The sequence below is a fragment of the Cebus imitator genome, unplaced genomic scaffold (assembly GCF_001604975.1).
Source record: "Cebus imitator isolate Cc_AM_T3 unplaced genomic scaffold, Cebus_imitator-1.0 Scaffold163, whole genome shotgun sequence".
Classification (NCBI taxonomy): domain Eukaryota; kingdom Metazoa; phylum Chordata; class Mammalia; order Primates; family Cebidae; genus Cebus; species Cebus imitator.
This window is the reverse complement of record NW_016107478.1, coordinates 3920935-3943403: the sequence shown is the minus strand read 5'-3', so window position 1 is coordinate 3943403 and position 22469 is coordinate 3920935. Positions and strand designations below refer to the sequence as shown.

The 22469-nt window shown below is 36.7% G+C and overlaps 1 protein-coding gene across 2 annotated transcripts in view; it reads left to right on the top strand.

Moving 5' to 3' along the window:
• The window catches only part of MYSM1 (Myb like, SWIRM and MPN domains 1), a 44039-nt gene extending 27776 nt beyond the window's left edge, over positions 1–16263 (top strand). For both annotated transcript variants that reach the window (XM_017544007.2, XM_037744068.1), the window contains exons 13-20: positions 1972–2026; positions 2329–2379; positions 3088–3162; positions 3811–3999; positions 5075–5207; positions 9500–9605; positions 9776–9833; positions 10855–16263. In XM_017544007.2, coding sequence (XP_017399496.1) covers positions 1972–2026; positions 2329–2379; positions 3088–3162; positions 3811–3999; positions 5075–5207; positions 9500–9605; positions 9776–9833; positions 10855–11013 — 826 coding nt within the window. In that variant the 3' untranslated portion in view covers positions 11014–16263. The remainder of the gene's footprint in view (positions 1–1971; positions 2027–2328; positions 2380–3087; positions 3163–3810; positions 4000–5074; positions 5208–9499; positions 9606–9775; positions 9834–10854) is intronic.
• The last annotated feature ends 6206 nt before the right edge of the window (positions 16264–22469 follow it).

Genomic DNA, 22469 nt, shown 5'->3' with positions numbered 1-22469 from the left:
AAGTAGCTAACACTGTTAGCTGTGTTTTAAGCACTTTATTAATAATCTTCATGACAGCCCTATGCATTAGTTAATATTCTTACTCCCATTTTACAGATGAGAAAACTGAGAGGTTTAGAGAGGTTTAGTAACTTGCTCCCACTATTAAGTAGTGTGGCTGTTGATTTTAAACCCAAGTGTTAAGCTTATGAATTCATACCCATAATCATTACATATTACCTCTCTAAAATAAAAATGAAAACTTACACAGTTGTTGTGAGACTAAATTAGATAAACAATGTAAAAAATATTCATAAGGTAGGACTCCTCATCCAATATACAGACAATTGATTTTCTGACTCAATATGTAAGACTTATATTTATTGTGATTTTCAAGTCATTGTTCCAGGTCATCAGAATCTTTTTGAATCCAGATCCACTTTTTTCATTTTAGCCTTGGTAGCACTGTATCATTAACATTTCAATAAGCTTGCCTTTCCTGCCATTAATCGCTGATTGAACTTAGAGAATGTAAACCTCATTGTTTATATCTTAACAACAAAGATATTCATTCTTCAATCAGCTACATAGATTACCACAGTTAACCCATATAGCTTCATCTTATGCAGAAGGATAATCGTAACAGATGTCTTGTTTAATTTCAGATAAATATATTTGAGTCTTTAGTTTCTAATGGATCATTCCCATCAGTAGTGTCTATAATAAGGTCTACTTATGCCTTACATTTTCATGAAGCCATTTTGCTTAGTCACCTCTTCACTTGGTTAAAGATCACAAATCAGCTTTTTCATATTTTTTTCTAGAATTTTACTAGTATTCAATAACTAATTCCTCCTTTTCTGCAGTCTGCTTTTTTGTGTTGTGAAACAAGCTCAATAATTGCCTATTTCTAGTCCTTTGGTAACTTTCCCATTTTCTGCAGTTCCACAACAAACATTAACAGCAGTTCCATATCCATGGTTCTTAAATGCTCTGGGATGTTCCTTCTGTGCTATTTTCTCATCTATCTTGGCCTTCAGTTTCTTTTTGTATTGATTAAATACTTTCTAATTTAAAGGTCTTTCTTCTTTATTCAACAAGTGACTTTGAATGTCTATAGTATATGCCAGGCATGGTTCTGGTCACTTGGGATACATTATTAAGCCAAACAAAATGTTCTCTTGAAGCTAACAATCTGTGGTTGAATGGGAACAGAGTTGCCCTGCTCTCTTCCAGTTATGTTAATGCAAATGTATTCCTGTGTGAATACATATCCTTCTACCTCAGCCTCCCGAGTGGCTGGGATTACAGGCACATACCACCATGCCCAGCTAATTTTTGTATTTTTTTTATAGAGATGGGGTTTCACCATGTTGCCCAGGCTGGTCTCAAACTCCTAGGCTCAAGAGGTCCGCCCACCTCGGCCTCCCAAAGTGTTGAGATTACAGATATGAGCCATGGCACCTGACCACTTTTTCACTCTAAGAGGCTATCATAGGACTAATACATTAATTTCTTTAACAGAACTGTTTGTCATTCATTCATTCAAAAAAATGTTTTAAGTTCCTACTCTATAATGGGCACAGTATTGAACTAACTAGCGTTTTTGATAAACTTCCATCGTTCTTGAACTTTTTTTGGGGTCTCATGACAGATAATTATATTTTCATTGAAATTTTTGAAATCTGCTTTAAGCGTGGGACATACGTCTGATGGTGCATAGTGTCTACTTTGGGTGTCAAAGGAAATTAAGACAACAGAATGACTTTATCTCAAAGTCCCTGGGATTTTTTTGTTCTTGTTAAATCTAAAAGAATAGTGCTTCTTTTGAAAGGATTGATGGAACGGCCTAAGAAACTCTCATAGTTTAATATTTTTCTCATTTATACAGAATTTGGGTATAGACTATTGATACATACTTTCAAATTTGCAAATAAATGCTATTTTCCTAATCTTGAGATTATATTAAAAATAATTTTTTTTCTTTTTCAGCTCATTTGATCCCTTCCAACTGATACCTTGTAATTTTTTCAGTGAAGAAAAGCAGGTACTATTTATGCATTCATGAATGACCATAGACAATTCCCCTTCCTTCTGTCAAACAGGAAATACTTACGCTTTTTCTATATGTGCAGGGCATATGTATGGGAAAAGACTGAAAATGAGAGAGAATTTCTCCCTGGTGGGGTTTTAAATCGTAATGTTTTTTAAAAGTCTAGTTTGTTTTGAGCTTTGTTAGTGCTGAGAACTTGGTGGGGTGGATAAAGAACAGGGTGGGCATTCTAGGTGGGGAGAACAAAATCTCTATTTTTATGCTCCCCCATTTTGTTTTGTTTTTTTATATTTCAGGAGCCATTTCAGGTGAAAGTGGCTTCAGAAGCACTTTTAATAATGGATTTGGTAAGGATAATCTATTGCGTTTACTTAGTTATTCTGATTTCTACTCTTGTGTATTTTTATTGCAGGCTTAAGACAGAGTATGGAAGACGTGTATTTTGGATCTTAACTATCCTCTTTTACAAGGAATCTAAAAATAAGTCTTTTCTTTTGAAGAAAAGCCAAACAATTGCATGTTTCCATATTTTAGAGAAAATAAATTAATGTGAGTTTTTGCAGACTGTTTACCATCATTAACCCTGTTTTCATTTTCTAATATCTGTGTCTGCCACCTTTTAGTTTACTGAAACAAAACACAACTCCTATAATTTGGAGGATTTTTTGTTTATACTAAACTACCAATACCTCCAACAGTTTTTGTGTTTGTGATGTCTTTGTGTAGAAGGATTTAGAGTGATTTTTACCTTGTATCCTTACATAATACCTTTCTTGAATAGGGAGAGTAAATGGTATCTTCATTTTGTAAGTGAAAAGGTAGAGTCAGAGAACGTTTAAGTGGCTGAAAGCTTCTCAGCCAACAGTGAAGATACCTGAAATCTTAGTCTCTGTGCACTGAGCCTAGCATCTAGTTCCTCTTTTATGTTACTTTATTTTATAAAAGCATGATGACTACACTTATACATGACTTTCTTATGATAAGTGAGTTTTGTTAGGATTTTTTGTCAAGTGATTTTGTGCATTTGGGCTAAGTCTGTCTTGTATTTCTTTTAGCATGCTCATGTTTCTATGGCAGAAGTGATTGGTCTATTAGGAGGAAGATACTCAGAAGTTGATAAAGTAGTTGAAGTAAGTTCTCTTTTTTAAAAATATGTTTTAGTTATTATTTAGTCCTACTACCATACCAAATATTTTTATAGAATTCAGTGAATATAATTAAACTACAGACTTTACCTGTGATATATATGAGAATATGCAAATATTGCATAACTTGCTACATTTGCAAGTTATATATTCTCAGAAGTGATGTAACATTCCATATTCTGAGCACCTGTTTCTTTTTACCACCAAGAGAGAACATTGCCATGCCTTGGCTCCTCATTGCCTTTATTAGTAAAAAGCTACAACTTCTAAGAGGCCAGAAATATGTACTAGCACTTGTAGTTGAAAGTTTGTATGCATGATTCTGTTGAAATTATTGTCATAAGTAACAGGTGTCATTGAAAGAATACCTTTGTACAGGTATCATATGGGCTGACATGGAAAACTAGCCATTATTATGACCTTGTTTGAGTAGAAAAATGCATGCTAAGTTTCTAGCATACAATCAGATTTTTGGAGTATAACTCATTTGCAAGTTAAAGGCTGACTATGATATTGTCAAATAAAAGTCTTGACCTTGAAAAGTTTCTGTATCTCTGAAAGAATTATAACATTAGAGTAATAGAATTAACAGGATTTTAGTATAATCATTTGAAGATCAATTGTTTTTTATAGGTCTGTGCAGCAGAACCATGTAACAGTCTGAGTACAGGACTACAGTGTGAGATGGATCCTGTATCACAAACACAGGCCTCAGAAACCTTGGCTGTTAGAGGCTACAGTGTTATTGGATGGTATCATTCTCATCCTGCTTTTGATCCCAATCCTTCCTTACGAGATATTGACACACAGGCTAAATACCAGGTATTATATGGATATATTCTGTAAGTGATTGCACACCCCCTCAGTGCTTTGTTTTAAATAGATAAACTTTAAACGTTTTTTGTTTTGCATTTCTAATATTCTTTATACTGGGAGTTCTAAAAGAATATGCATTTTTTTTTTCTGCAAGATTGATAAATGTTTATGTAAACATTTAGAAAGTCAGTTATTTTATTAATTACAGACAAGCCATGAATGTTACAGTGATAAATACTCCCAGAGCCTTTAAAAATTAATGGGAGCAACTAGGACTGGAACTAAATATAATTGAAATAATAAGAAACATAATACATTTTTTATAGCTGAAGAACAAGTTTCGTTTTATTCTGGGATTTTACATTTGATATGTGACTGGGTTTGCTGTAGGGTATTTGTAAATTGTTACCATATTGATAAGAATTACAGATATAGCATGGTGAATATAATTAGTAAATATGTTCATGGCAAATACAGATTGTGTAGGCCAATTTTTTTAAAGGGGGATTCCGGATTTGGTTGAACACATTTTTGCCTGAAAAATTTTCAGTGTGAAATGAATGTCTAAGGCATTTGATTTAGTTGCAGTTTGGATGTGAACCTTTTTTTTTTTTTTTTTTTTTTTTAAAGAGACAGAGTCTGACTCTTGTCACCCAGGCTGGAGTGCAATGGCGCAATCTCGGCTCACTGCAACCTCGGCCTCCCAGGTTTAAGGGATTCTGCTGCCTCAGCCTCCCAAGTAGCTGGGGTTACAGGCACGTGCTACCTTGCCCCAGCTAATTTTTGTATTTTTAGTACAAACAGTATTTCACCATGTTGGCCAGGCTGGTCTCGACTTGACCTCAAGCAATCTGCCCGCCTCAGTCTCCCAAAGTGCTGGGCTAACAGGTGTGAGCCATCATGCCAGGCCAGATGTGAACTTTTTAATGTACCTTTTTGTTCCTGCTTTTCCCTATTAGATGTTTAAAATGTTAGTATGGATAAACATTGGCTAAATAAATTGGATAAATAAAGTATGGATAAATTATAAACTATATAATTTATATAGTTGAAACTAATTATATTTTTCTTGTAATTGTAGAGTTACTTCTCCAGAGGAGGTGCAAAGTTCATTGGAATGATTGTTAGTCCCTATAATCGAAATAATCCCTTACCATATTCTCAAATTACCTGCCTGGTTATAAGTGAGGAAATTAGCCCAGATGGCTCTTATCGTAAGTTTTCAACAAAAATAACTTTATCCTACTTCTACTCTCATTTCTTTGACTTATACAAATCAAAAGATTTGCAACTGTGCAAAATTATTTAATGTCAGAGTTGGTGGCCTCAGCTAGGGAATTACTATTTGGGTGCCACTTAGTGTAGCCGCCCTCTTCCCTTTCATAATCTCCTGCTCTAGTCAAGTCCTCACTTTTGTTACTATGGCCACTGGGCAAAAGGATTGAAATATGGAGAAAAGTTAGGCCAGGCAGTGTGTATTTTAGGCACTGGAGATGCTGCAGTAAACAAAACAGTCTCTGTTCTCATGTAAATTGTTTTTATAAATGCAGACTGGCTTTCTCTGTGATGGCATGCAGATGAAAACAAAAATGACCACTGGCTCTCTTGTCACCTCCCAGTTTAGGGTTAACAATGACTAACTCAGTTGGTATATTTCTTTGTTCCCATTCTATCTCAGGAAAGAATTTGGTTGGCATAGGCTGTCATCTGACTTGATTCCTCTCAGGTTTATATCTACTTGTAGCCAATCATTTCTTGGTGGATAGGGAATTAGTATAGCAGACTAGGAAAAGGAAGGGAATGTGGACAGAAAGCAAACAATAAGAGGAAACAGTAGGCTAAATAACTCTAGGATATTTATTCTGTCATTACTACCACTGCTCTAGGTCAGGTCCTCTGGACACTGTCACTGCATTTACCCCACATTGTACTCTTCCCCGTTAGATCTGAGCCCTTTGAGAATAAATACTATATCGTACCCATTTTTCTATCCTGTTTCTAGCACAAGGCCTGGTATAAAGTAGATACCAAAGAATGTTTGTTTAATAATTAATTTCTCTTCATTCCTTTTTATTTATTTATTTATTTTTTGGAGACGGATTTTCGCCCTTGTTGCCTAGGCTGTAGTGCAGTGGCACGATTTTGGCTCACCGCAATCTCTGCCTCTCAGGTTTAAGGGATTCTCCTGCCTCAGCCTCCTTAATAGCTGGGATTACAGGCATGTCCACTATGCCTGGCTAATTATGTATTTTTAGTAGAGATGGGGTTTCACTATGTTGGTCAGGCTGGTCTCGAACTCCTGACCTCGTTATCTGGCTCCCAAAGTGCTGGAATTACAGGTGTGAGCCAGCGAGCCTGGCCTAATTTCTCTTCATTCTTAATGATCTCACTTGGATGCCCTATGTTTGATAATGACTTACCAGCACTGCCCCCATGTTATTACTATTAGTTCCTCTATTCTTTATGTATTGCAACACTTTATTCCTGCCTTCATGGTAACTTTATCTTTTAATGCAGTTTATCTGTTTAGCAAGTCCTAATCAACTGCATGCCCAAAGAGCAGGGACTATGTCTTTTCTTTTTTTTCCAGTAGCACCTAATAAATTGCTTTGCATCTAGGAGGTGGTCAACACTATGTGGGTTTTTACTGAATTAATAATACTGGTATTAAATTTAGTCTGGAATGTCCATTTTGCACGTGGTACATAATACACATTATTCTTTAGCTCAGTACAATTTTATAAAAAACAGAACCACAATTAACTTGTTCTGTCTTTAAATCATTTTATAATCCCACAGACTGCTAGGTTTTGGAAATAAACCTCAATTCTGGTGCTGTCCAGTACAATAGCAGGCACATGGCACATGTGACTTTAAATGTAACTTGATTAGAAATACATGAAATTTAAAATTTAGTTTGTGGAATTCTACTTTGGCAAAAATGAAGTAACAAGAACCTGTCTGAAACTACCAGAAAACTGGACAAAATATATAAAATCTTGGTATTTAAACACAACTTTGAGCAGCAAACGAATACAATTGCTAAGAGATAGGAAACAAATGAAAAGAGCCCAAAATTACCCTTGCTTACGCTTATGAGGGTTTTCAGATATGGCACAAGAAGGAGAAACCCCCCAGAGTCAGGCAGACTTGATTAAGGTGATGGAGACAAGAAGACCAAGACAGGTGAGTTTGAGAGACTGAGCCCCAAGAGAACAGAAAGCAGAAGGGAGCGTGAACTCTGGAGATTTGTAGAAGGGTATCCCTGGAGTATTTAGCAAAATACAGATCCGCACATGCGTGTGAAGAAAACTGCCCAGAAAGGGGAAGAAACCACTTGAAAACATTAGAGGGAACTATCCATGATGCTCCCATGAGCTACCATTAGACAGAGCTGTCTTGTAAATGACTTGTCCATGGTTAACACTATTAGATCTTAATCCTTGGTTTTTTGCTTTGCCCTTAGAAATCCTCTGGTGCAAGAATTAAGGTTTTTCTAGAAGCCATGGGTTACCTTATGCTACAGTACTTTTAACTCTGGTCATATCTGCACAATATCTCTAATGGTTAAATGTTTTAACCATTGCGACAGGCAGGAAATTTAGTGATTCGTTTTCTTCTGATATTTAGTAGATAAAAATATTCTCTATTAAAGAAAACTTTCATTGGCTTTAAAAGTACCTTTTTTAACTTAAAAAATTCTTAAAATACCAAATAAAGCTGTATATAATTATTATGTTTGTTTTCATGTTTTTCCATCAGCATAGATTGAAAATGCATTATTTACCTCTCTTTATTTTTATTTTCAACTTTCATTGAGAGTAGGAGTCACTCAGCTGGGTTCAGATCCCAGCTCTGACATGTATTGCTTCTTTTTCCTTGGGCAGTTTACTCTCTCATTCTCCTTTGTTACATCTGTAAAGTCAGAAAAAAATTACTACCTTGCTTACAGTAGGTGTATATTTGTAAGGTTTGTCAGTAATATATGTAAAGTGTTTAGCAAATAATAGGTTTTCATTGGGTAGTTATGATTATATAGCTGGTATCCCTGTTTAGTAAGTAATCAAAGCATGTCAAGTAAATGATTGTTATCACCAAGAGGAGTTTGCTTAATAGCTCATGTACTATAATGTGTCACTCTCCTTAAGTTTTTGGAGAAGAGGAATATTGAACAATTAAATAAAAAAGATCAGTCATCATCAGGCTTGCCTGTCCCCTTCCCTTCTTCCAAACACCTGAAAAAAAGTGGCTTTTTAGAGCATATTGACAGTTAAGCTATGCTTTATTTCATTGTGAGGAAACAATTCTATTTTTCTCCCCCTTGGTTTTTTTTTCCCCCATGGGTTCTGATTTGCTGGCATTTTATTGTTTTGAAAAGCCTTATCATGGTAAAAACCCGGTTGAGAGGCAGTGTTATGTAAAAGTTAAAACCAGAACTCTCAAGCCTGACTGCCTGGGTTCAAATCCTGCCTCTGCCTTTTATATCTGACCATGAGCAGGCTAACCTTTCTAGGACGTAGTGTCCTCATCAAAAATAAAAAGGGGAAAATTAATGGCAGCCACTTCACTTAAGTGATTTCACATAAAGTATTAGGTGGTACATAGTATGCATTCTAAGTGTTATTATGCCAGTATCAGCCTCTGATAATGAATCAGCTGAGCTTTTTAAAAAATGCTACAGATACATTTACATGAGGTCTTGAAGGATATGTGAGAAACAGCTAAGATAGCTCATCATTGGGTATATTTTCCTTTCTAGCTGAATATATGATATCCACCTTTTGGGCTTCTTTCTTTCCTCCAGAGTTTAGTATGACAACTTTGACTTAAAGCAGTTGTTGCCTCCCCAGGTTCATCCTGTCCTCTTGTCTAGTCTTAGATTAGCTCATCAAGGGAGGTAGAATGAGTTTGGGCTCAGAAGTGAGGCAAACCTGCTGGGTTTTAACATCTATGTCCTGCCACTTTGCTAGTCTAAATATGATTTTAATGTGTCTCAGCTTTAGTTTTCTCACCTGTAAAAAAAANAAAAAAAAAAAAAAGCTACCTACCTTACAGCATTGTTGTAAGCTTAATAACCTGTATTTAATTTTTTTTTTTGAATTGTCACTAGGATGGCAATGTGTTTTAGTTTGTCTAGAATAGTCCCAATTTAAACCTCTGGTTCAGCCATAATTGTTAATAATACCTTCTTTCATTCAAAAAGTCTCTTGATTTGGATGATAAATTATGTGATCATCCTATCATAGTGCCCGGCATAGAATTGTCATGTAAATGGCACTTTTACTCTTCTTTATTAGTATTAATAGCTTGGCATTAATATGCTTGGTGGATCAAGCACAGTCAGGCAATAAATATTTAATGAATGCTCACTATGTTTAAAGTGCTGTTCAGCTGATCTGTCAAGCCGTGGTTGTAAAAACACTGAAGGGAATTTTAAGTATAATTAAAAGGAGATTGGAGAGTTAAGAAATAGTTGATGAAAATGTGCTTCTTTATGTTTTTCTAGGGTTACCTTACAAATTTGAAGTACAACAGATGTTAGAAGAACCTCAGTGGGGATTAGTATTTGAAAAGACAAGATGGATAATAGAAAAATACAGGCTGTCCCATAGGTATGTGCTGTGGTTTGAGATGGTTGCACATCTGCAGTATTGCTCATTAAATTATGTTTCAGAGAAAACCCAAGTTAAATATAAAATTGTGATGTATGGCATCTGTGATAGTTTACGAAACTGATTATAGTATTTGTTTCATCAATTTGTTTTCATATTTCTTCCTACAGCAGCGTCCCCATGGATAAAATCTTTCACCGGGATTCTGACCTGACTTGTTTGCAGAAAGTAAGCTGCCTTCATTTTAATTGGTTCCATTGTTCACAAATTCTAAAGCTATTCATCTCAATGTGTTTTCCCATGATGCCTAATGCTTTGTGGATAATTTTCTGTATATTTCTTTTATTGCTTTTTCCTTTGGAAAATTAATTTCTAGGAGATAATTAGTAATGTATTTTGTTGCCCAAACTTGCACATAGAAAAAATACTATTTTAGAGTAAATCTATCAGTGTCGGCTGATAAATTTCTTTGCAGATTATTATTATACACAATGGAGAGCATTTTCCTCGTTTTATTAAATTTGAAAGTGCCATGTTTCCATTTTAGCCTTAACAGTTGATCATTTTTAAGAAAGATGGTATAAACCTGACAATTAAATTTAAATAGTCATTTTATTTAACTTTCTAATAGGAAATAAGAGTTTTGAATTCTATCAGTTCACTTCTAGGTTTTGCTTCTGTAATGATTGAGGGCTAGTAGATCAGCAACATTTGTCTTTTTTTAAATAGCAATTAGGGGATAGAATATTTAAACATAATTTTTTTTTAATATTTTTTACTCCTTTCTGTTATATTCACTTTTTTGTGTGTTGTTGAAAAGTATATGCACATTTCCAAAGAAATAGACTCTAGCTAGCATCCTCATTTTGAAATGGTAGAATCTTGTGTTGTGTGTGTGTGTGTGTGTGTGTGCATGTGTGCCCAGGATTATTTTGCTTTATAAGTGTAACTACAAATGGAGAAAAGTCACAGATGTTTATAAAGTAGAAAGTCTCACATAAAACAATCTCAGGTTTGTCTCTTTATGTAAAATCGTAAAGGTACTAAGCTGAATGTTCCTCAGCAGCAATTTTCTACATTCCAGCTCTGTGACTGTTAAACACAAGTTAATCTTCAACCATTTTTAAGGAGAGTGTTTCTCATTTGAGCCTTAGGAAATGTGAGGTCTGGAAAGGAACAAAATAGTGATAGTAATGTAAACCCTTATATTTTTTATGTATTTAAATATAAAACTTTTCTTTTCAACTAGCTTTTGGAGTGTATGAGGAAGACTCTGAGCAAAGTGACCAATTGCTTTATGGCTGAAGAATTCTTGACTGAAATAGAAAATTTGTTCCTTTCCAATTATAAAAGCAACCAAGAGAATGGAGTAACCGAAGAGAACTGTACAAAGGAATTGTTAATGTGATTATTTTACAGTTAAGACATTTGAATCTTGACACAGTAGATATTGCTTTCAATGTTATAACCTTAAAGTGATTGTAATTTAGTTAACATTGGCATGGCTTTGGTATTTTTTCTCTAGTTCACAAAATCCAAACTTTGCCACATAAATCATGTGAAAAGGAAGAGCTACAGACTTGCTTTCATACAGTGATTATCAGAGTGTTGCAAACCAGGGTCCAGCACAGTGTTCTAGTCCTTTACTAAGCAATGCTGTGTAACTTAGGCTGTGAAACTTAGGAGCCTAGTTGGCTTTACCGTTGTGTTCAGCTTGGGATTTGGACTATGTCTCTAAGTCATTTCTTCCCTGAGCTAGCCATTTATGTTTCATTGTGGTATCTCATAATTCATTTAGAAGCACTTCCATTATTTTCATATGTTCTGGTGAGATTTGTTTATGGTTACAAATGAGATGTGGATGGGTGGTCACTGAGATAATTAATATGGTTTAGAACTACTGATTAATCTAACAACATGCAGTAGGGACCCAGGAGAATCATGACAAGAAAATCTTAAAAACAAGAGAAACCCAAAAGAGAGAATGAATTACTAGTTTTTAATATTGCTTCCATTTCATTGTATAGCAGCATTATCATAAGATACGCCATTTTCCCCGTGATCTGAAAATTTTTGACTAATTTGACATGCATAAAATAATTAGCTTCAATTGTGTGTCCACTACATTAGTATATGTGATAAAACCTCATTTAACTGGAAATTAGTTAGTCATAACCCTCAAACTTTTTTTTCTACTATCTACTATTAGGAGAAAGAGGCAAATGATAATAAAGCTGGAAAAATCAGAGATTTAATTTTTAAAACAAAAACGCCTTTCAGGACATATTACATATTCAGCCCAGTTTCATATACTTTCTGAATCTATAATGTATGTCAGTGAACTTTTTAATGTAAAGGGCCAGTTAGTAAATAATTTTGTCTTTTTAGGCCACATATGATCTCTATGAGACATTCTTCTATGTGTGTATATGTGTGTGTGTATTTGTTTTAAACAATTCTTTAAAACTATAAAAACCATAGTTAGCTCACAGGTCTCACAAAACATAGGCTGCTGGCTATTATTCTCCAATCCCTGATCTAGAGAACTTTAAACATTAGAATTTTGTTTTACATTTGTTAAGCCTTACATCAGCTTCAAATGACACTGAAACTCAGAATTATGATCTGCATCTAAGCCCATTTTAAAATAAAATAAGCAATCATGCTGCCTCATTCATTGAAATTCAATAGATTTTAGTTTATTTCTTAGTATCTAGAGGATTGATTTATACCTATTCACTAAGGATTCTCACTAATGTTTTCTTATATCTAAACCAGATTGATTCAACATTTTTGCTTGTTTGTTTGTTTGTTTGTAATCAGTAGCCAGTGAAGAATAAGGAGTATTGGAAGAAGCGGTGAGCCAGCTGTAGGTGACCTGGTCTTGTCCCAACTTTGTGATTTGGGGGGATATAGTTTACTTTTCCTTAGCCTTAATTCTTGTGTAACGGAAGTCTAACTTCTTAGGGTCCTTTCAGGACTAAAATTTTATTGTTCATTCTAATTGTTGGACTACTCATGTGAAGTTTATATTTTTAGTTAATATAGTTTCCAAATTAACATACATTTTTTAAAAAACAGGTAGTATTTTTCCATTTTTCTATGTGCACTTTGGATAAACAATGAAGTATAGCTTACAAAACAATTGCTTTGAGGACTGAGAGACCAAAAGTCAGGAAACCTGAACTCTTATCCTAACTCTGTGACCAACTTTGCTGTGTGACCTTAATCAAAACGCGTAACCTGGACTGCACGCTCCTCACTGTTAATTCAAGGGCCTGAATTTTATGACTTAGTATTCTCTTCCAACCTCAGAAGTTGTGTGATTCTATGAAAGGCAGTAATTGATTCCTTTGTACTCATCTTCCTTTTGAACTGTTTCTTCATAATATATTGGGGAACAAATACTAAAAAGTTGTTATTTATTAGGTTTCTTGATTGACATTTCCCTATAATACTGATGAGTTTGGGTGATGGAAAGTAATGGAAATCGTTAAAAGTTATGCTTTCAAATCTGAGTGTCCCTGCTGTGTGTGCCAATTTTAACCATATTTGCCAACCTAAGTCATATGGTGAGGATCTCAAGGATGATAATTGTCAAGAGTTTGGGGTCTTCAGAACACAATTTTCAAAATAATACTTACTGAGTATTTTCTGACTATAGAGTACATTTATCTTGTAAAATATGTTTGAAAATACAGAGAACTATGAAGTATAAAAATCTCAGTGCTACTGTTTAAAAAAACACAGTTAATAGTATAAATCCTTCCCCATTTTTTTGACAGTATAATTTGAGTATGTTAAAATTGGTTACTTTTTTCTCTCCTCCTCCATCATGTTCGCTGCTTCTTTTTTCTTTCGTCACATTCTTAAAACAGTTTTTCAACTGCAGGTACCCACATTGCTGGCACTGCCAGCCTTGGGCTACTACCAAGGATAATGGAGTCAGGGCCTTGAAGCACAGAGGAAGCCTAGAAATGACTGGGACTATGATACAGGAAGTTTAGGAGGCGGGGTCTCAAAGGAAAACCTGCCACTAAAAATGTGTACAAAGTGGAGGAAGGACTAAAGGACTTAAAGACATGAAGGTGTCTTCATCCTGATTCTGCCTTTGTTATTGCACAATGACTATAAAATAATGAGCTGAACTTTTTTTTTCTGGCCTGACTAATGGAAATTGACACTAGCACATCCCCAGTATTAACTTAGCTTTCTTTAAAAATCTAATTCCAAAGTAACATTCAAGAAAAGAAAAACCAGTGGAACAGGATCAGTAAGCTCAGAGTCATCATCTCTATTATTTTAGCCGTGAAACATTCTTCTCTAATCCTTTTAAATTGTCTTCAGTTTCCTGTTCAAGTTATATTGCTTCAGTTACAATTTGTTTGACCCTGTATTCAGAGCTGCATTATGATTTTTGTGGGCCCTAGGGAGCTTGGCCATCTTAGACTCCTTCTTCCATAAAAAGTTAAAAGTGATATTTTACAATTGCATTTGTATGAAATGAATGTATTAACATTTTAGAGTAAAACATTTTGTTTAGTCTAGAAGTTCACTTTTTTCTTACAAGGCTAAAAAAACATTAAAACATTTTTTTGGCCACTAAAAAACTGTGGGCCTTAGCTACTGTGCCTAATGAATAAGCTGGCACTGCCTGTATTCTGAAGGGTATCATTGGAAAAATAGCAGTCATGACTCTGTCCCCTTCTAACACCACAATCCCTGAGGAAGCCTTTGCCACCCCAACCAAGAGCACTGCAGTTTCCACAGTTAACAGATCTATAGACTTGAACTTCCTTCCTTCCCAACCTAATCAAAACTCATAAATTACTTGGGACCTTTGATCCTCAAAAAAGATAGGAGGCAGTGATTTGTTTTAGTCTTCAGATATTTTTGTTCTGGTTGTCCTTAATCTATAGATTTGAAACTCATGCCACACTTGAAAGGGAAACATCCTAATACCTTTCTTTTCTCCCCATTTCCTACAAACCCTTTCTTTCATCATCATTCCCTCCATTCTTTTTTCTCAGCATATAGATACAAGACCATTCTTTCTATCATTTGTTGAAAGCTAGGCCTGTAGAATAGAGATGGACAGACCATGCATGTTTCTCTGAAGCTGTTTACTGCTGCTCCCAGTCTTCCGTCCATACCATACCTTCCCTGCCCACAGCAGTGGGGTTGAGGTCTGTGACATGCAAACTGTAAGCACAGTCAGAGCCTCTGCAGCTCCACCCAACAGAGGAGACTGGCCTCAACCTGCCTGAGCAGGTCTCCTCCTCTACATTACCTTCCTCCCATTTCTCTTGCTGGGTCCTGATGAAGTGAGCTGGAGGAACCAATACAGTCAGGATGCCCTGGAATTGATGGTGCTTTGTTTTTTGCTTACACAAGAGCTGTGTAACACATGACCACCTGAATTGAAGCCATCCAGTCACAAGTCAGCAGACAGCAGTTGATAGAATTCTCAGTAGAAATCAGTAAGCGTGTCCAATTTTTTTTTTTCCACCTTTACCAAAAGCTACAGACTAAATCTGGAGTCACTTATATGATATTTAGGAAAACTTCTTTTATCTAAGCACAAAGAAAAGCACACACATTTTTATAATCATCTGCTTCATCAGGGTAAATAATTTAACAAAGTTGATCAGTATCTCTAGTTTACCAGTATTTTATTATTAGTTTTCTTACAAATTAATATATTTTGTAGTATTTCCAGAAAATCACTGTGGGAGAATAATGTGCTACAGGATGTATTTCCTGACCTTTTCTTAAATGGCTGTTCCCCCCAAATTCTGCTTTCTCTGGTTCCTTTTTTATTTAAGCTATCATTATACTTTCTAGTATATTCTGAGTCTATCTTCTAAGCCATCTTAAATTTTTCCTGGAACAAGGAAGGGAATAAATATGTTGCCTCCACTGAATCAGGAGAAAATAAAAATATCCCAGGGGGGCTATGATTATGCCAAGAGCTCTAAATAGAAGTTCGAGAAGGTAAAATTAAGTTACAATATCTGGGTTGTTTTTATTTTCTTCCTTTGGTGTTTATGAATGTATTCATAAGAACTTTAATTTCAGGGGAAAAGAATGCCTGATTTGCTATCTTTGAGGTTTCCTAGTTTCTTAAGAAGTCAGTTAAATATGTTTTCATAGTTTATATTCCTGTTTCATAGATTACTGTAAAATGTGTTTAAGCCTATGGATTATAAAATAGTATTTAGAGTGTAGCATGCATGAGTTAAATAGATCAATCATATACCTTTAGATTTGTGGATCTGACATGCAATTTATGTGTTGTGTATAAGTTACTAAACACACTGCATGGTTATTGATAAACTTGTTGCTGTTTTTTTCCAAATGTTTTTAGTGTTTGTGGACTTTTTAAAATTAGTTTGAATTTTGGAATGTTCTGTAGTATAATTTCAACTATTTTGTACATTTAAATATGCCATGTTGTATATGTCTGTATTTAAAAATATTGTAAATATCTGCATTTTTAGAATTATGAAAGATTTGCCTCAAAAATGACAGAACTCTCCATACTTAATTGTGACACATTATAAAATACCTGATTTTAAGCTTTTGGATTTTATCTTGTTCTAAAAATTAAGCTGAAACATGCTGAAGATTCCATATAAATAAAATTTTGAAAATAAAACGGTGATCATTTGGATGCTTTCTAAATTATTAGCAATATACACATTGAATTGCAAAAAAAAAAATGCCACATTTTAATGTATCAAAGATTTGTGGAGCATCTATTATGTGGAACACTGTAGGGTAAGCAAAGGTGAGTAAATGTTAATTTCTTCCCACAAGAAGCCTTATTTAGTAAGTGGGAAACAGAAAAGCCCAACATGAATAGCTAAGACACTAGGATGCACAAAGACTTCCAGCATAACGGATGGTTAAACAAATGAGAGGAAATGCTGTGGAATATGAGCAGCGAGGTCAGTTTCTGGGGAAAAGAAGCCAACTAGTCAGATTTTTAAAATGGCATTTGGGGGACAATGGTCCAGAGAGAAAGACTTCAGCATAGGTATGGAGGTAAGGAATGAGAATGGTGAGAGTTTTGGTTAAAGGGTGGAGTGTATGAAGATGTTAAGAAAGCAACACACATTCTGTCAACTAAAGGCTATAGAAGGTGTAAAGGAAGTGAAAATCTCACCTTAAAAGCAGTATTAACTCATTAATCTTTAACTTTCCAGTCTTTCTAGCATATGCAAAACCTATACATTTTTTTAAAAACCCAACAGAATCATACTGTGTATCTTTAACTTCCATATTTCTCATTGAGGACGTCTTTCCATGTTGGTGCATAGTCTATTCATCCTTTACAGTAGGTACTTAGTATTCTGCAGTATATATTTGCCTTAATTTATTTGATCTGTTTTCATTTGGACTTCAGGTTGTTTCCATTTTTCTATTAAAAATATTAGTTTTTTCCTTTTACAGTTAATACTTCTCAGAAGAGCCCTAGAAGCTTAGTTGCTAGATCAACTAAGAACTATGCATCCTTTAAATTTCATTAGTATCTGCAGAAAAATTTTTAATTCCTATAAGCTAATTTTCCTTACAGTAGTACAGGCATATTCCATCTTGTTTATAGAACCAGTTTGAACTCAGACACCTAAATGATAGTAATTTAGGTGGCAAAGTACAAGAAATAGTAAGTTCAATGCAGGTATTTCTGATTGGGTGGCCCCACTGGGCAGCTCATCTTCAATAGGTAATTTAGGTACCCAGGTTCCTTTCACGTAAGTGTTATCCATTGGAGGACAAGGGGAACGAAGAAGAGGAGGGTCACACACCCAATACTAACCTCCTTTGGAAATACTTTGGCTTGGAAATACACGTTTTTTCCTATTCCTTTGGCAAGAACTAAACCTAACAGTCCCACCTGGATGCAAAGAGACCCACTAAATGGAGTCCTCATTGGACAGGTATTTCTCCAAAATTCTACACTATGGAAAGGAAATATGAATCTTTGTTAGTGACTAGGGTTGATTTTGTAAAATATTATAAACTCATCTTTACATGGCCTTTAAACTGTATTTCAGACCCCAAGTTCATAAAGAAAAGACATCAAATTTCTTTGAAGCCCTGATATTAAAATAGATAACTTATTCCCCTTAATTCAGAGAATGTTAAAGCTGGAAAAAGGGTTGTTCAGGCTTACACTTCAGTATTTTAACAGGAAACAGGTTCCCAAAAATGAAGCAAATTGCCCAAAGTCACACAGCCACGTTTGTAGCAAGATTGCCCCTGGAAATACCCCAGCTCTGCCACCTAACCCAAGTGCTATTGCACATTTTTTTGAGTGATTTCACATTATTTTTCAGTCTCATCAAGAAAAATTCTGAGTATTTTTTGTGAGATTCAAATATTGATATAATTTATGTTTGAATTTAAAATGTAATTGTCTTAGAACTGCAAGCTCTTATAAATGCTCAGAACATGACGTTGTGGAACAGTCAGCTAAGGAATTACTATTAGAAATGATATAATTAGTGAGACTTCATTATATTTAAGACAGTTTTACTGGCATTAAGAGTAACAAACTCAAATCCCCGATGTTTGCATCCATGTCCGCAGAGCCTTGTTCTTCAATGATCTTAATGAAAATGTTAATGTCTACGGCCACTAGAGGGTGCTCTGTCACAGTGTATCAGCACTACCATCTCAGCCCGGTATTGTTGGCTAGCCTACGAGGCAGAAAAGACTGCACTTGTAGCTGAATTTGTAAACACTAATATGTTCACTTTTCTAATTCCTTGACATTGAGTGATCTAGAGAAAGTTTCCTTGTTTTATAGTATCTCTAGGCTATCTTCACTTTGGGGTATAATAGTAACAGCCATCCATTGATATATGTAACAGCCATATATTTACACATAGATACAGTGCTAAACATGCTTTACATACAGTGTCATATTTAATTTCCACAACAACCTTGCAAGAAGAATCTTACTACCCCCATTCTAAATTTAGCCTTAGAGAGTGTTTAAGTAACTTATTCAACACCATGCAGCCAGAAGTGGCGGAAAGAATTCAAATTCCTATGTAATTCTAAAGGCAGCTCGCTATCATGTTATTGACTTCAGAGCTGGCAGAAATTTAAGGAACAATTCAGTTCAGTCTCCTCACTTTGAGATGGGAGGACTGATACCCAAGTCCAAGTCACAGACCCAGTCAAAGCCAAATTGGGAAGTTAAAGTGTGTGCATTCCTTATCCTGTGATCCTGGGTCACACCTCATGGCAATCCTTGCCTTCTCTGAGCAACAAAAGAAATCCTGCGCTGACAGGTCCTGTGTCATGCTTTACCCAAACATCGTAGATGATGGCAAGGGATTATCTGTTACCTAGACAACAGAAGAAATGGACCTTATAGATAGAAATTTTGCTCTGACATGGTTCTCTATTCTCTATTTATAAGAACCTCCTGCACTGTCAAAAGTAATTAATCATCCTGCTTCCAGTAGGTCCCCCTCCATCCCCTACACTGAAGCCAGAGGGATTTTTTTTTTCTTTATCAAGCATAAATCTGAGTACATCACTTCTTTGCTTAAAGCTTTTTAATGGCTTGGTGAGCTTTCTGCACCACGTCCAACACGGAAGCACAGAAGACCCTTACGATGTACCCTTCTCTAGTCTCACCTCCTGCTACTCCTCTTCTGACCTCAAATACACACACACACTCCTGCCTGTGCTTTTCATCCCAGCCACTCAACTCATTTCAACTGCCCGTCTTGTATTAGACAAATCCAAAATGGGCAGCTTTACCGCTGCAGGCTCACTCACCCCTTTCCCCATGCTTGGACCACACCTTCCTGGTCCCAACCTTCTTCACAATTCAGCTCAAGCATCACTTCCACCTGGAAGACTGCCTCGAGTCTTTATTCACTTCAGATGGAGTTGACTGGGCCCCTCTCACACCCTGTTCTTGCCTCTCTCGGGGCCAGTCACACTGCCTTCTGCTGGTCTCTTCTTTCCTACTACTTCTTTGAGATAGAGCTTCTGAAGGGCTTGGATCCTGCCTTCTCACACTTTGTATCCCCAGTGCCTCGTATACCACCCAGCATAGATTAAGAAGGCACTTAATTGATGGCAGCTTGATGAATGGATAAATAATTGAATAAGTGAAAGAATTCAAAAAGAAAGAATAGAAGGCAGATTCTTGGGGAAAATCAGTTCTATGACAATCAGATGCTGGATTTCCTGTGAGGAGTAGAAAATAACTGAGGCAGAGCTGTTTGTTCTGAAAAACGAGCCCCAGAGTCTAGGCGTGAGCTGAGAGCCCCAGAGAAGCAGCATCTCTTCATTAACTTAAGTGCAATGAGCACTTGAGGAGACATGAATCAACTGATTAGCAAGGGCAGCCTACTCCAGGAGATGTATTCTCTTGCAATTTTCTCAAAAACACAAAGGCAGGTGAGATTATAACACTATAAACATAATTGCATTTTCTAATCAAAAGTGCAACGTAACTTGGGTAATTATGAGGCGTCAGCAGCATTACCACTTTATACCCTGAGTATTTTTATCACTACAAGCTGGGTTGGGGGACGGGTAGCAACTGCTCAAACATTTTCATCCATCACCTTGTGTTCTCTTCTATGGGGTTGATACATGGAGAAAACAAAGTGAGAAAAACAAAAAACAGTCAAAGGGGTAGAATGCATTTAAAGATGACTAAGGTGCTTTAGTGATTTGTGGTCCAGCAGTGGAATGGGTTCTGTGTTCTCTGGGCAAGTGATTTTTCTGTCAGGCAAACAACTAGGGGCACCATAGGCAGCCCTGGTGGAGGGGAGCCAGGAGAGCCAGGTCCAGCTCCAGCTCACACCCAAGCCTTTTCTCCACTTTGAAAGATACTTGTGAATTGCACTTTCTTTCACGCAGGAAATCAATGCAACCCAGCTTCTCTGCCCAGGGGCCAGTGGTGGACAATAAGCCATACTCTGGGCAGATCCAGAATGGAGTTAGTTACCCTCTCCTCCTTAAAAGTGATAACAATAGAAGACAAAATAGCAACGCAAAAAAGCAGACCTTCGGAGCACTTGGGAGCTTTTTTGTTGTTGTTGTTACAAAAGGAGAAGAAAAGGATTTTGCCATGCCCCTGGGATTTACTAGTTCAACAGCCCTCCCTCCTGATCCAGGGACCTGAGTCAAGCTGTGGGTTCTGCAGGGCTCCATGTGGCATGAAGTTCCTTCTAGCACTCCAGGCAGAAGTTTCCCTGGAAGCAGTGGCACAGTGCCAAGAAGGGTAGATTTTCATGGGGCTGGTGTGCATCGTGTGTGGCTAGGAGTCAGGGGTCACAGAATGGGATGTGGACATGGGGTCAGGTCCCCCAGGGTGTCCAACGCTATTTTATAGAGGGATGTATTCATATTCCTCATGAAAAGAGATTCAGGCAATCAGCACCCAACATCTTCAAATCCTAAAATGAAAAAGTTTCTCTAAGCCAGTAGTAGTCAGACGTTTTTGGTTTTTTTGAGATGGAGTCTCGCTCTGTCACCCAGGCTGGAGTGCAGAGGCATGATCTTGGCTTACCGCAACCTCTGTCTCCCGGGTTGAAGCGATTCTCCTGCCTCAGCCTCCTGAGTAGCTGGGACTACAGGCGCAGGCCACCACACCTGGCTAATTTTCATATTTTAGTAGAGATGGGGGTTTTATCATATTGGTCACACTGATCTTGAACTCCTCACCTCGTGATCTGCCTGCCTCAGCATCCCAAAGTGCTGGGATTACAGGAGTGAGCCACCATGCCCGGCCATATTCTGGCTTTTATTATCTAGAAATTGCTGTTGAAAACAAATCTTGCATTTAAAACCAAGCATATAAAAGAAGTAATAACCAAAAAATAGAAAAAAAAATTGGATATCAACTAATAAATGGATAAGTTAAATGTGGTCTATTCAGACAATAGAATTATTATTCGGCCACAAAGAGAAATAAAGTATTGACATGTTAGTTACAGCATTAATGAGCTTTGAAAACATTATGCTCAGTGAAGAAGCCAGACATAAGTGACCATATACTATATGACTTCATTTCTAGAAAATGTCCAGAATAAGCAAATCATAGACAGAAAAAAGTAGATTAGAAGTTGCCAGAGTCTCAGGTGGTGAGGAGAGATTGGGGAGTGACTTCTAATGGATACAGGGTGTCTTTTTGGGGTGATGACATGTTCTGGAATGGTTGTATAACCTTGTGAATATACTAAAAACCACACTTTAAAATAGTGAATTTGATGGTCTATGAATTACGTCTAAGAAAGAGAGAGAGAGAGAGAGGGAGGGAGGGAGGGAGAGAGGGAGGGAAGGAAGCAGAACCGATTTGGCTGAAGGGAGGAGGCACTGGGAGGTCCAGTGGCTGGCTCTGTTTATTTCCAATGTCTGTCCAATCTCCCACCCAAGTTTTAAGCTTGGCTTCAAGATCTCGGGGGAGCCAAGTAGGAGAAAAGATAATAGACACCTCGAAATTGAGCATGTAAATTTTCACCTAATCCTCCCATTTTCCCCCAATCCAGAAAGGTTCTGCTTCACCTTTCCCAGAGACTGACCAAGCAGTGACTTTCCTCTTGGAGGCGGGAAGGTCAGTGGCCTGCTGAGAAAGCAGGAAGTCACTAAGATATAACTACACCCTCCCAAGTAGCTGGGATTACAGGCATGCGCCACCACACTCAGCTAATTTTTGTATTTTTAGTAGAGACAGGGTTTCACCATGTTGGCCAGGCTGGTCTCGAACTCCTGACCTCAGGTGATCCGCCTGCCTCAGCCTCCCAAAGTGCTGGGATTACAGGCGTGAGCCACCGTGCCTAGCTTAAACCCACTCGCTACCAGCTATCATCATCCTGGCCCCAC